The sequence below is a fragment of the Dipodomys merriami genome, unplaced genomic scaffold, assembly GCF_024711535.1.
Source record: "Dipodomys merriami isolate MVZ:Mamm:240054 unplaced genomic scaffold, mDipMer1.0.p SCAF_500, whole genome shotgun sequence".
Lineage (NCBI taxonomy): Eukaryota > Metazoa > Chordata > Mammalia > Rodentia > Heteromyidae > Dipodomys > Dipodomys merriami.
In genome coordinates this window covers 576,763-592,407 of record NW_027206070.1, presented here as the reverse complement: position 1 = coordinate 592,407, position 15,645 = coordinate 576,763, and the positions used below count along the sequence as shown (strand labels likewise).

Sequence of the window (15,645 nt, the reverse complement as noted above, 5' to 3'; positions counted from 1 at the left end):
TACTGGCACAAGAACAGACCTCAGGACCAATGCAATAGAATTGAAAACCCAGAAACGAACGTACAGACCTATAGCTATCTAATTTTCGATAAGGGATCTAAAAAACTAGAATGGAAGAAAGACAGCCTCTTCAGTAAATGGTGCTGGCAAAATTGGGTAATTACTTGTAGAAAATTAAAGTGAGATCCTTATATTTCACCCTGCAACAGAATCAACTCCAAATGGATCAAAGACCTCGGAGTCAAAGCAGACACTCTGAAAACATTACAGGATGGAATAGGAGAAATCTTAGGTCTCCTTGGCTCAGGCCGAAATTTTCTGAATAGAAACCCGGAAACACAACAAATCAAATAAAGGTTGGACAAATGGGATTGCATGAAGTTGCAGAGCTTCTGCCTGGCAAAGGACATAGCTAGCAAGATCAATAGAAAGCCCATGGATTGGGAGAAGTTCTTCACTAGCCATACAACGGACTAGGGTCTCATATCTAAAATATACTTGGAACTCAAAAAATTAAACCCCCCAACAACAAATCCTCAAAGAAACAACTGCCCAATAAATAAGTGGGCAAAAGATTTAAAGAGAAACTTCTCTGAAGAAGAAACAAGGATGGCCAATAGACCCATGAAGAAGTGCTCAACAGCCCTAGCCAAAAAAGAAATGCAAATCAAAACAACCTTAAGATATCACCTCACTCCAGTTAGAATGGCAAAAATCAAGAACTCTAATAACAAAAGATGCTGGAGGGGATGTGGACAGAAGGGAACCTTACTGCATTGTTGGTGGGAGTTTAAACTTGTTCAAACACTTTGGAAAGCACTATGGAGGTTCCTCAAAAGACTCCACATAGAGCTCCCTTATGACCCAGTAATCCCACTTGTGGGCATTTACCCAAATGTTTACAAACAAGACCACTCTAAAGCTACCGGCACAACTATGTTTATTGCAGCATTATTTACTATAGCTGAGATATGGAACCAACCCAGATGCCCCTCAGTAGATGAATGGATCAAGAAAATGTGGTATATGTACACAAGGGAATTCTACCCCTCCATCAGAAAGGATGACATTGCCCCATTTTTTAGGAAATGGAAAGAGTTGGAAAAATTATATTAAGTGAAGTAAGCCAAACCCAAAGAAACATAGGTCCCATGGTTTCCCTCATTTGGAATAGTTTGTATATGTATGAATCAAGCAGAAAAGGTCAGGTAAGGCGATGTTAGGAAAATAAATCCTAAGATATGTATTTTAAAGTTTTTTCTTTCATGCATTTGTTTCTAATGCATTTATATGATTATTTTTTGTTTCTTTGTATGTCCCTCCCCCACAGTATAACACCTGCTTTCACTGTATTTGATGTCGTTATAATTTGTGGAGGGGAAGGGGAAAAACAAGTGTTAATCAGGATACAGGTGGACCCATTGCAAGTTGAGAAGTACAAGTTGTCATGTCAAAAACGAACTTTACAATTTTGGTGGGGTTGTAGGGGGAGGATTAGTTTTCGGGAAGGCTTGGAAGGGTTGGGAAGGGGAAACAATGGAGGAGGCTATAATGCTTGTTAAGAAATGTACTCATCATCTTGCCCATGTAATTGTAATCCCTCTGTACCGTTTTTTCACAATAAAAAATAAAAATTGAAAAAAATGTATTCTAAATTATTGCTATTTTACTGCACCTTTCCTGCAACCAGTTTGATATAGTTTAATAATTGTCAAGCCAAGTTGCTCTATATTCTACTGGAGATTTACTAATTCATGCATGCAGGTATATGTATATTTATATGTATATGTTTATGTAGCTATATATTTACATATATATGTTCCAATGTGGATCATTAGACTGGAAACTTTGCTTTGTTTTGGTGGTCAGTAGTTGAGCCTGGTCTGCTCATTCTGTGACAATATCTGTACTTATTCTCATCATTCCTTTATTTACCACACCATCAGCCTTCTAAAATCAGTTTCATTTCCTGGAGAATATTACCAATCAGTCCAGCCAATATCCACCCAAAGGGCTTTAATAAAGCAAGCTTTAAGGAAGGAAGATAACATGAAGTGACAACTACAGAATTTCTACGGAGACCTAGAAGTTTATCAAAATTATGTCTGACATCTTTCACATTTCTGTCTTCCTTCTCATAGTTAAGAAAACTTTGACCAACACTATAAATATATAGCATTTATAACTTAAGGATCAATGTTTTATTCCAACCTGAAGCCTTCTTTTCCATGATGTTTGAAATAAAATTTTGGGAGTTTTTTTTTGATTTTCATGGGATTCCATCCAAAACAAAGCAATGTTTTCAATTCAAGAGTACTAAACAAAAAAGGGAGAAAATCATGGTTAGCTACATATGTAAAGCACAAATATAGAAAATATCAAGAAATTTTAAAATTGTATATTTTTACTGGATAAAGTGTCTCAAACTTGTAATCTTATCTTCTTGGGCATCAACAATTAGAGAATTCCAGTTCCAGGCAAGCCCAGACAATATAAAGAAGTTTCAGAAACTAATCATTTTCTGGGTACAATGTTTGGTTTGTGTTAGGAGGACTGCAGTCCAATCAGACCCAGGCATAGTGATACTACCTCAAAATAAGAAATCCAATTATAATCTGCAGGTATGACAGTAGTAGAGATGCTGTTTCATAAGTATAGGGTTTTGGGTTTAGTCCTTCAGTACCACTAAGAATTTAAGTGTGTGCCAGGTTAAGAATTTGGCATGTCTAAGGTCAAGACTTCATACTCGTTTTACAAGTTCTAATAAAACTTTTACCTCTTTTCCTAATCTTTAAAAGTATAACCATAACTTCCATGCCCAAATCAAATAATTTCCTATTAGAGATTTTCTTCTATCCATTAAGTAATATGTTATGTGTTGGATACTGTCCTACTGAAGTCATATTAAAGATAGAAAACCCATTGTCTTAGAAAGTGACTGCTTGTTTGTCTAGCAAGGCAATTCACTAATTAGTCTTTTGAATCCCTTCTGTTGGAGGAGGGCTGGGGGAGGGGGTCACTTTAAACTGGCCGAATTTTTCTATCCAATTTTAGACAAGAGCACTTTACAAATTGTTACATTGTCAGGACTAGCTGAAAAAGTCCAAACCAGGCACACAGCCTTCTACACCCTCCCTGCTGGCAGCCTCCACAAGGAGAAAATGCATCCTGAGGCTAGAAGGGAACCAAACTAGCCTAGTAACCTTCCATTCCTCACAGGGAGGGTGGGCATAGCAGGTCTGTGACCAAACCCAGCTGGAACTTTTATTCCCCCAGAGATGTTCAATTAAATAACAAAAACACAGATAAACACAAAAACCAAGAATCCACATTTAAAACTGGTACCAATTCTAAAACAGAACTAGACAAGAACTGAAGGCTGAGTTGGGGACTAATGGGCCCCAATTTATCCCTGCCGGAACTCTGTGCTGCTCCCACTCAGCAAGCTGAATCCAGAGTCTGCTGAGTGAGCCTGCCACACTCACCCATAACTTCCCTACCCCAGAAAACATTAAACACACACACTAAACTTAACAAGACAAACAAGTGGCCACAAAGACAAAATCAAGTCTCAGTGAATGGGGCAACATCTCACCACCATTCACTTACCAGGGGACTCAACCCCCCCCACTCACCTCCGGAGGATTTTTCTCTTAGATTCCTGCAGACGTTGACCCAGGGGCCTTCCAAGGTGGAGGAGTATTCCCAGTCATCTTGGGGCAAGGAACAAAAGTCCCTTGTGGCCATCCCCTCAGATTGACAGGTTCTCCCCCACGCTCAGAACACCCCTAGCCAAGGCCCGAGGCTGAGATATAACTGGGGCCACTCGCAGGTGGTCAATGGCAGCTTCATAATTGACAACCAAGCAAGTTACAAAAGCAAACAAACTAGGACAAAGTCTCGGGGTGTTCCATTGGGATTGGCATGTTTTTAGGATGCCCAATTGTAGCAGCCTTTGTATATGTGGCCTGATTCCATTTTTAGGTTCCCTGCTTAGTGGATGCTGATGTATCATCACTGGGGCAGCCGACGGCTTAAGTCCAATGGCCAATCCCATTCCCCCTGTCTCTGCCCAAGCCTGAGGGAAACCTAACAACCACTTGGGGTCAATTGAGACTGGCTGAGGGCTTTCATGCAAACGATGCTCGTCTTCTAGGCGTAAATTCAGAACTTGGAGAGATTGTCCTTGGGGTCCTCTAATGGAGGCCCCCCCTTCTTGGAAGTGAATTTGGGCCCCTACTTTTGAGAGGAGGTCCCTCCCCAACAGCGGGTAGGGGCAGTCAGGAACCAGGAGAAACAAGTGTGTGGCCAACCCCGTTCCAAGATGCACTTTTCGCTCAGTTGTCCACTGGTATAATTTTCCTCCAGTGGCTCCCTGCACCCAAGACTTTTTATTACTTAGGGGACGTTTTGGTTGAGTGAGTACCGAATGCTGGGCACCAGTGTCAACCAAGAAGGTAACTGGACTGCCACCCACTCGTAAAGTCGTGAAGTTATCTGGGGCTCAGGGGGGGCTCCTGGCCCTGACTAGCCTAGTTGTCACTTCCTAATGACAACACCAGTGCCGGTCTCCCAGCTCCCCTGGCCTGTTTTCTGTCATTGGGGCAGTCCTTGGCCCAATGCCCAAATTCTTTGCAGTATGTGCACTGGTCCCGGCTGAATGGTGGTCTCTTTTTGTCTCCCGGGTTCCTCACTGGCCTACTCTCTCTCCCTTCTGGCTGTCTGACTATGGTGGCCAGGATCTTACTTAACTCTCTGGTACGTTTCTTGTCTCGCTTGTCCTCCCTATCCTCCTGCAACTTACGCAATCTTTCTTCCTTTTCTTCCTGAGTTTCTCTCTTATTGAAAACTTTCTCTGCCTCCTTGACTAAATCTTGCAAAGTATACCCCTGAAGTGCCTCCAGCCATTGCAGCTTATTCCGAGTGTCCGGGGCTGACTGCCCAATAAAGGACATATTAACATCGGATTGTCTGTCTAAGGTGGGGGGGTCAAAGGGCTTATACATACAATATCCTTCCATTAATCTTTCTAAAAACCCACAGGCCTTTCATCAGAACCCTGCACTATTTCACGTACCTTGGCCAAATTAGTGGGGCGTCTCCCGGCCCCTTTAAGACCCGCCAACAGAACCCGGCGATAAAGACGGAGCCATTCCCTACCAGCAATGGTGTTGAAGTCCCAGTTAGGGAATACTTCATCGATCTCATTTGGCATTGGGTCGGTTTTTGCGAGCCTCTAGGAACACTCGCTGATGTTCCTCTGTAGTGAGGAGGGTCTGTAAGAGCTGCTGACAGTCGTCCCAGGTGGGTTGGTGCGTTAGCAAGATGGACTCAATTAAACCCGTCAGGGCCTGGGGGTCCTGGGAAAAGGGCAGGTTATGGGTTTTCCAATTATGTAAATCTGAGGCAGAAAAAGGCCAGTATTGCACTTGGCCACCCACGGTCGGGAGGAGGAAGGAATGAGCTGTTCAGACTCCTTCGCTCTCCCCTCCTCGATGGCGGCAGAGACACAGGCGGCTGCTAAGTGGGGGCGAGGGTGCTCTGGGCGACTATGGCACCTGTGGCTCCGCCTCTGGCTCAGTGGAATTGGGAGAAGGCATAGGTGGAACAAGGGAGCTCTCTTGTGGCTTCCTGCATTCCTCCACTGGAGCGGGCTGAAGATAGGGCGGTGGAGGGTCTGGCATTTGGAGAGGCTCTAACAATAGCAAGTCTGTCTGACTGTCAGGCAGAACGGGGGGATTTGGAGAGCAGGTGGAGGAGTCCTTTGTTTTAAGTTTCGACAATTCCTTTAGGGGGTAAAGGGAAGACTGGCATAAGGGTGGTGGGGGAGGAGTGAGGGGAGTGGGTGGCAGAGGGACAGACAGGGGAGGAAAGGTGGGCTGGGTGGGGGCAGGAGGAAGAAGGGTGAGGGGAATGGGAGAGGGTGGAGGGGCTGAGAGAGGGATGGAATGGGAAAGGAAAGGCTTAATCCACTTCGGGAAGTCCTGAGCAAGGTTTTCCCAAGTAAATATGTAGGGGACCTGGTCAGGATGTCCGTGAGGGCTGGGCTGGAAGACTCGAGCCTTCACCTGTAAAATAATACCAAAATTAAAGGAGCCCTCCTTAGTCCACCCTACATTGAAGGTGGGCCACTCAGAGAAACAGAAAATTATCCTCTTCTTTTTCTGGACCTCCAACGACAAGTTGTGGGCCTGGGCTGAGACTTCTTTCCAGTGATCTAGAGTCAGGCTTAAGGGGGTGGTTAGTTGTTGTCCCATTTCTTTGAGCGTCACAAAACAGACACCAAAGACAATCAACGTTAGACAGATGCAGACAAGACTAGACAAACGCCGTGCGGTCCCCAAGTGAGCACAAATGAGGAGCGAAACTTCAGAAGGGAGAGGCCGCCCTTGCCTTAACTCCTCCGAACATAGAGACACTCGGATCTCGTCCCCCCTCCATGCGACACTGGAGTAGGACTCCTGGGCAGGACTAGGGTAGTGGGCATGTCTGCTTTTCCCTCTAGTCCACCACAAATTCACGCGACCCTGGAGTAGGACTCCAGGGCGGGACCAGGGTAGTGGGCACATCTGCTTTTCCCTCTGGTCCACCACACAAGTCCTGTACAGGCACTTTTGGATCCCCAAAACGCAAAATGAACATGACAAGCATGGAGAACACAGAAAATTAGAGCTCTGTCTTACCTCCAACTGGTCTTGAAATTTTGGGTCTGGGGGCGCCTTATCCCGGACGAGCCCCCAACTGAAGGACCCCAGACGCACTGGGATGCTTTCTTCAATGGGAGGGCACCCCAAGAACAAAGACTCCAAACCAGCAGATGCAACAAGCAAGAGGAGTTTATTAGGCTTTTGCGCAAACGGGCTCCCTGTCGAAGGCAGACTGGAAGCCAGGCACTTTTAAAGACAAAAACCACAGGATTATCATAAGACCCCAGGCGCCCCAGGATTGGCTCAGCTCTGTGCAGGAAGTTTTGTAACACTTGTTGAAAACTAGTTGGTTCCCTAAAGGGGGAGGCTTCTCTGGAGGGGAGTCCACATATTTACAGGCTTGCAATTGGTTGACATTTGACCTAGTTTGCTGGGCTCGCCAGATGGTCCTTGTCTTGAGCCCCCTGCCGTGAGTTTTTACACAGGAATTCAGGAGAACATATTCTTTTGTTCTTTATCTATGTTTGAAGACCTTGTCCCGGGGCTGGACTCCATCTGGACTTTGTAACTTTTTAACTTATTTCTGGAAGGGGAAGGGTCAGTGTTTGCGCAAACAGGTTTACAGAAGCAGAATTAGCAGTTAGCATATTGTAAAATGGACATAGCTCCAATTTCAATCTTTCACCACAATACTCACACCCCAAATATAATATTTAGTTCATGCAATCTTAGCAACATAAGCATATGGCCCAAAATGTTCATTACCTTTATATGCTGTCATTAATGTAGTATAACTAATACAATTAAGTACATACCCTGAGAGAAAGTAGATTCTTCCTTGTAAATACATGCTTGAAGGCACACACACATACACACACATATTTAGCACTCTAACTCAGGTTTGGTTCCTGACATTGGGTATGAGACAATGATCAAATAATCAAACTTTCCTGCCCAGACATAAAATACATTCATAATTCCACACATAAAAAGACACCAGATCATTAAAAATAATGACAATATTTAACAGAATGACCCAGCTCCTTAACCATCTACTCCCTGATTTCATTCATTTATGATGATGTGTTTTTCATATCATATTTAAAAATCATTTTGAGTTTCCCTAATTAGCAGACAAAAATATGCTATCATAGAAAATCAAGGAAAATTACTCGTGCCTCAGTAATCTTTAATATATCTCATCAAAGGCTTGTATTTCCTTCTTGCAAGCTGTTTCTGGCATTTTGCCCTAATGTCTAATATTAAGTTAGAAAGGATATGCCATATTTTTAATTCATTTTCCCTAAAGGTTATGATATGCAGTTGACTCTGATTTTTTGCTTATTCTAAAGTAAATTTTCTCAACAACTTGAACTATTGTTAATGTTATTTCGAAGCCATTTGAAATATCAAAAAGAACGGGGACTGCACCTTTGCAGTGAATGGCAGTAAAGGTTGTGGGGAACTAAAGGACTTGAATTCTCTAGAGTGCCTTAAAAGTGGCACTGTTATTTAAGGACTGATCACATAGTAAGCTTTTAAAGTGTGGTCTTCTTATTTAATCTAGGAAGATAAAAGTATGCTTTTCATCACATTCTTGCCTGCAATCCACTAGAATTATTTCTCTTGTACAGTTTATGCCTGGTGTTACTGTAGTGAAACCTACCAACAACTGCACAGCTGTGTTAGCTGCTTTAGATTTTGAAATTTTCTTCTAGTAGCCCTAGTGATTTGAGCCCAGATTCATGGGATAGTAACATAATACACAATTGCAAAACACCACAATATAAAAAGACTATTTCAAAATGAAGTTCAACTTTTTTCTTTGTTGTGTTATTTTTTCTTATTGATTGTCTTTTAAGGAGCTGAGGGCTATTTATTTCTCATTATTTTTCATGTAACTTAAATACATTTACCAGATTTTTTAAATAAAATAAACAGATAAAAAATGACATATATAGTTACAAAATATGGCTAAAGTTTTGAGTGATTTTTTAAAATTCGAATCCTGTTCTCAGTTATCCTCAAATAACTTTGCGATGAGCCAAGCATATGTGTAAATTCATACATATCAAGCACACAGAACTCTGGACTTTTTGGGTTTTGATTTCTGTATCAACTCCACCTAGAAAAGAAAATTATCACTTGCTTCATGACTTAAGTAATCTACTTAAACCAAGTTTTATTAATTTTATCAATAGATCATATAATCTATGGAATTGATGCACTGAATAAGTGTTTGATTTCTTAGTTCCATTGAATTAAGATTACATTTATTTTACTTTTTTGCATATGAAATAATGATATTCTTGAGGATAAACCATGACTGTTTTTCATTTTGATTGCCAAAATGGAACTATTACGAATCAGCCCAGATACCTCTCATTGTAAAAAGGGACCAGGAATTATATACATATATATACACATATATATGTATATATATATATATATATATACACATATATATGTATATACGTATACATATATATGTATATACATATACATACATATATAATTTTGTTGATCCCCATTTAAAATTATGTATGTATGTATATATATTTGTATGTATGTGTATATATATATACATATATATATATATACATACATATATACATACACAATGGAATTCTGTTCATCCGTCAGAAAGGATAACATTGCACCATTCTTAAGGAAAATGAAAGACTTAGAAATAATGATGTTAACTGAAATTAACTGGAACCAGAGAAACTTACGTTGCATGATTTTCCTCATTTGTGGTAAATGGAAGTTGTCTATAAATGTAAAAGTAAACACACTGCATGATATGCAAGGAGGTACAAATGAATTATCTGACGTGTCAGAGAACATGGAGAGTGAAATTACTATAATTCTCTTAAAAGACTAAGTCAAAGACCAACAATTAAATACCAGTAAATGTGTATTGCAAGAGAGGACAGTGGGGGACAATGTGAGAGGGGAAGGAACTTGAAGGGGAAAAGGATAAAATACAGGCAATAACCCATTGTATACTTCCCATAATTGAAATATACAATGCAAGGGGTAGCGTGAAATGGGGGTGAAGATGTTGAAGTGGTAACACAATTCCAGGTTCATTGTATACATAAACTGCTTTGTTAAATGTCAAGTAATTCCATAACATAATATTGAGATACATAAGGGGTGGTTGAGAATGTTGAAAGGCGTGACAATGATCAAGATGCACTGTATCCATACATTGTTTCAGTGAATGGCAACTCCTTTGTTCAATTACTTAAAGATAATAAAAATATGCAAAAAATAATTATGATAGTTGAATAGAGAGTTGAACCTCAGCTCAATTCCCATTTAAAAATATTTTGAACATGGAGACTTGGAGAATAAAATTCAAATAATAAAACATTATTAATCCTTTAACAGAATTTGTGAAATTTAAATCAAGACTACTTTGCTTTTGTCAGCCATTGGGCTGTTAGAATATTTCATAGTAAGTGGCTTAAAAATAATCAAGAGTACATTATCCATACCCTAGTAGCTTAAACATTTATTATAAAAATGGTTATTCAAAGAAATTCTTGGTCTTATGGGAGTTCATTTTTTGTCTTATGGGAGTTCATTTTCTGGTTCATTATAAGCTATTTGCTGGGCATTTGCAAGGCAGAGTAATTAAATTGGGCTTCTTTTATCAGGATCAGTAGGGTCATCACGGAGAGGTTCATTGTAATGTAACCAGACAGAGGAATTCAATTTCAACATGTGTATCTGGAAGGAGTTACATCATCCAATAAACTTTGCAACTTTTTCTTTAACTAAGTGTGGTGTATCATTAGGATATTATTTCATAGAAGACAGTCCCCTAAGGACAAGCTTATATCATCTGAATTATGTGAATGATTCTTCCTAAAAAGGGAATAGTTATACTGATGGCAAAGTGAAATATGATTGCTTAGTGGCTCGAATCACATCATAGGTAACCATGTAAACGTGCTACAGCATTTCTAAGGCCCTTCTGATGTATTTGAACAATCTCTGATGAGTTAATTGTTTTCAGAAATATTCGTTTGAGCCAACAAATATATATCTCCTTTGATTTTAATTATAGTCCACTATTAGGACTCCCACAGTCACCAAAATAAGAGGATGCTAATTTCTCTGATAAAATACATAATAATTTGTTACAATTAATGTAACATGAAGACTGTAATATTAATAGCATTATAATTACTAGTATTCAAATTATATAATACATTGACATCTTTGGTTACCTCAATTTTTAAAATATTTATAACTAAATGTAAAATTTTTGCAAATAACAATTTGATGATGTATAGAAAATGTGAAAAAGATTTGTGTACATATTTACTACAGATGCAAACAGATTCATCTGGTTATTTCTGATCCTTCACATGTTGGTTGGATTCATGCATGGGGAACATGCAGAGAAGTCACAATGGCAAACTTGCATTTACTAAAGTGTTAATTGCATGAAGTTTATGTTGGGGTAAATAGATTTTATAAATTAAATAGTTTTTGTCCTTTCCTTCCTCCCTCCCTTCCTTTGTTCCTAGGTTCCTTCATTCCTACCTTTTTTCCTTCCTTCCTTCTTTTCTTCTTTCCTTCTTCCCTCCTTCCCTCCATCCCTACCTCTCTCTCTCATACTCTCCTTTCTTTCTTCTTTCTTTCTTTCTTTCTTTCTTTCTTTCTTTCTTTCTTTCTTTCTTTCTTTCTTTCTTTCTTTCTTTTTCTTTCTTTCTTTCTTTCTTTCTTTCTTTTTCTTTCTTTCTTTCTTTCTTTCTTTCTTTCTTTCTTTTCTTTCTTTCTTTCTTTCTTCCTTCCTTCCTTTCTTTTTTCTTCCTTCCTTCCTTCCTTTCTTTCCTTTCCTTCTTCCTTTCTTTCATTCTTTTTCTTCCATCCTTCCTTTATTTCTTTTACTCAGAATATTTCTTATGGCTGTAGAAAAAATATCAACTGTTGTACTCCAAGGTGTGATGAGTAATTGTGAATATACTAGATTAATGTTAATTTGAATAACCTATGCTATATCTTAAGACAAATTGTACTAAAACAACTTAACAAAGTTTCAGGATATGTAACAAATATTGCTTTCCATGATATTTTTTATTACGACAAACGAAAATAAGAATTTAGACATAATATTGTGTGTGTGTGTTGTTCTTATGATTTGAACTCAAGACCTATAACTGGGCTGGGAAGATGGCTCACTGGTAGGGTGCTTGCCTTGCATGCATGAGGCCCTGGGTTAGATTCCTCAGCACCACATAAGCAGAAAAAAAATAGCCGGAAGTGTGCTGTGGTTCAAGTGGTAGAGTGCTAGCCTTGAGCTGAAGATCTGAGGAACAGCTCCCTGGACAAGAGTTCAGGCCCCACAACCAAAAAAAAAGACCTATCCCTTAGTTTTTTTCCCCTCCTCAAGGATATTGCTCTAACATTTGAGCCAAAACCCCACTTCTGGCTTTGTGTGTGTGTGTGTGTGTGTTGTGATGTGTGTTACATTAATTGAGATGTGTCTCACAAACTTTTTTTTAATGTGAACATACTGTACAGAGGGGGTACAATTACATGGGCAAGATAATGAATACATTTCTTATCAAGCATTGTAGCCCCCTCCTTTGTTTACCCTTTACATCCCTTCCCAGGCACCTCCTGCTCCCCCCCACCCAATCCTCCCCGGCCACCAAAGTTGTAACGTTCATTTTCGACATGACAACTGGTACTTCTCATTGTTGCAACGGGTCCACCTGTATCCTTATTTAAATGAATTGTTTTTCCCCTTCCCCTCCACAAATTATACCGTCGTCAAATACAGTGAAAGCAGGGGTTATACTGTAGGGGAGGGACATACAAAGCAACAAAGAAATAATCTTATAAATGCGTTAGAAACAAATGCATGAAAAAAAACACATTTAAATTAAATACATATCTAATGGTTCATTTTGTAACATCACCTTATATGACCTTTTCTGCTTGACTCATACATATACTAGATATTGCAAATAAGGGAAACCATGGGACATATGTTTCTTTGGGCTTGGCTTACTTCACTTAATATAATTGTTTCCAAGTCTTTCCATTACTTAACAAATGGTGTAATGTCATTCTTTCTGATGGAGGCATAGAATTCCATTGTGTATATATACCACATTTTCTTGATCCATTCATCTACTAAGGGGCATCTAGTTGGTACTATATGTGAGCTATGGTAAATAATGCTACAATAAACAAGGTTGTGCTGGTAGCTTACGGTGGCTCAGTGTTAGAGCGCTTGCCTTACATGCATGAGGCCCTAGGTTCTATTCCTCAGCACCACATAAGAAAAAAATCAGCCGGAAGTGGTGCTGTGGCTCAATTGGTAGAGTGCTAGCCTTGAGCTGAAATGCTGAAGGACTGTGCCCAGGCCCAGAGCTCAGGCCCCACTACCAGAACCCAAGCCCCCAAAAAAAGAATGGATGAGCACTTTCTTATCAAGCATTTTGCCTCCTCCTTTGTTTCCCCTTTTCAACCTTTCCCATCTACCTACCCCCAAAACCTCCCCCCACCCCGCCAAAGTTGTAACGTTCGTTTTTCGACATAACGACTTGTACATCTAATTGTTACAATGGGTCCACCTGTGTTCTTATTTAACCATTTGTTGTTTCACTTCCCCTCCACAAATTATACCAACACCAAATACAATGAAATTAGGGGTTATACCGTGGGGAAGGGACATGTCTGAGACAAGCAGAAAAGGTCAGATATGTTGATGTAAGGTCAAATGAACCTCAACATAAGTATTCAAATGTTTTTTTTTTCTTTCTTTTGATTGTTTCTAACATATTTATAAGATGATTTCTTTGTTGACAAGGCTGGATTTGAACACCACCTTCCTGAGTAGTGAGGATTACAAGCTTGAGAAACCCATATTCAGCAAAGATATAACATATTTAACAATAAAATAAATTTATTTTTTTATTTTTTTATTTTTTATTGTGAACATACTGTACAGAGGAGTTACAATTATATGGGAAAGATAATGAGTACATTTCTTATCAAGCATTGTAGCCTCCTCCTTTGTTTCCCCTTCCCATCCCTTCCCATCCTCTCCCTATCCCCCCACCCAATCCTCCTTGCTACCATCCCCCCTCCCCACACTAAAGTTGTAAAGTTTGTTTTTTGACACAACGACTTGTACAGCTCATTGTTGCAATGGGTCCACCTTTATCCCTATTTAAACGATTTGTTTTTCCCCTTCCCTCCACAAATTATACCGACATCAAATACAGTGAAAGCAGGGATTATACTGTGGGGGAGGGACACATTAAGGAACAAATATATAATCTTATAAATGTGTTAGGAACAATCACATGAAAGAAAAAAACATTTAAATACATATCTTAGAGTTCATTTCCCTAACATCACCTTATCTGACCTTTTCTGCTTGACTCACATGTATACTAGATATTGCAAATAAGGGAAACCATGGTACCTATGTTTCTTTGGGCCTGGCTTATTTAAAAATTAAATCCCCCAATAACAATCTTCAAAGAAACAACTGCCCAATAATTAAGTGGGATAAAGTCTTAAAGAGAACCTTCTCTGAAGAGGAAAGAAGGATGGCCAATAGACACATGAAGAAATGCTCAACCTCCCTAGCCATAAAAGAAATGCAATGGAGCGGGTAATAATGCTCAGTAGGAAGTGTACTCATTACCTTACTCATGTAACTGTAACCCTCTGTATACAATTTTTACAATGAAATTTTTTTAAAAAACGACATTGAGATACCACCTCACTCCAGTTAGAATGACTAAAATCAAGAACTCTAAAAACAACAGATGCTGGAGGGGATGTGGACAGAAGGGAACCTTACTGCATTGTTGGTGGGAGTGTAAACTTGTTCAACCACTTTGGAAAGTGGTATGGAAGTTCCTCTAAAAACTCCACATAGAGCTCCCCTCTGACCCAGCAATCCCACTTTTGGGCATTTACCCAAATGTTTACAAACAAGACCACACTAAAGCTACCAGCACAACTATGTTTATTGCAGCACTATTTACTATAACTAAGATATGGAACCAACCCAGATGCCCCTCAGTAGATGAATGGATCAAGAAAATGTGGTATATATACACAATGGAATTCTATGCCTCCATCAGAAAGAATGACATTGCCCCATTTATTAGGAAATGGAAAGGCTTGGAAAAACTTATAAAATAAATTTCTTATTCTTTGAAATCTAGACGCTCAATTTAACAAATTAACATGTAGTTATTTATTTAGTTATTAAACCTGAACCTGCACTGTGAATAGTTTTCATTTTTTATAAAAAAATATACACTCGAAAGTTTAAATGACAGAATCTTTGCATAAATTGAAATACGCTAAATTCAAAAGCAACAAAGGGATCGTTAATCAAATATCTGATGTAAGGTAAAAGCAATAGGCTCTGTCAGGGTGAAAGAAGCAAAATTTTTGTTAAATTAAATATTATCTACTGCGGTCACATGATTTTCTCTTCTTTTAAACCTAAACTTTTTTGACATAAAATATAGATTCACACAGTTTTTGAGAATATAAAAATCTTAGTTAATGCTCATGTATTTTCTGAGGTTTGATTACCAAGGCATTTCAGAGAAACACTGAATTTCATGTATTTTTTGTAAACAGTGATTTTTAGAAATTGAATCAATCTTCCATATATGATGAAGCAAGATGTTCAATAACTTAAGCAATTATTCCTATAGACTTAAACATAAGTTAAGTTTGAATGGTATGAAATTAGTATTGTACCTCCTCTATAGAATTATTAAGAAATAAATGATTGTGATAGTATTTATTTTTCCTTCAACTAGAAAGAAAGGACTTCAGTATAGATGACAAAAACTTGAATGGAATGTAATAAAATTATGAAAAATTCAAGTCATTATGAGTTAGATGAAATAGTCATTATTGAACGTCACAAAATGAAATCTTTTGAAGCTTCCATATCTGTTAAATAAAATGTATTTGCACTCAAAGTATCTCT

At 38.9% G+C, this 15,645-nt stretch overlaps 1 protein-coding gene across 1 annotated transcript; it reads right to left on the bottom strand.

Annotated features, from left to right (window-relative positions):
* Positions 1–3,751: 3,751 nt before the first annotated feature.
* On the bottom strand, positions 3,752–13,213 carry LOC138810616 (uncharacterized). Its single transcript, XM_069997795.1, is given in 7 exon segments — positions 3,752–4,375; positions 4,560–5,038; positions 5,041–5,210; positions 5,212–5,360; positions 6,021–6,068; positions 6,684–6,893; positions 13,181–13,213. Coding segments are annotated over 7 exon segments (1,713 nt in total).
* Between the last annotated feature and the right edge of the window lie 2,432 nt (positions 13,214–15,645).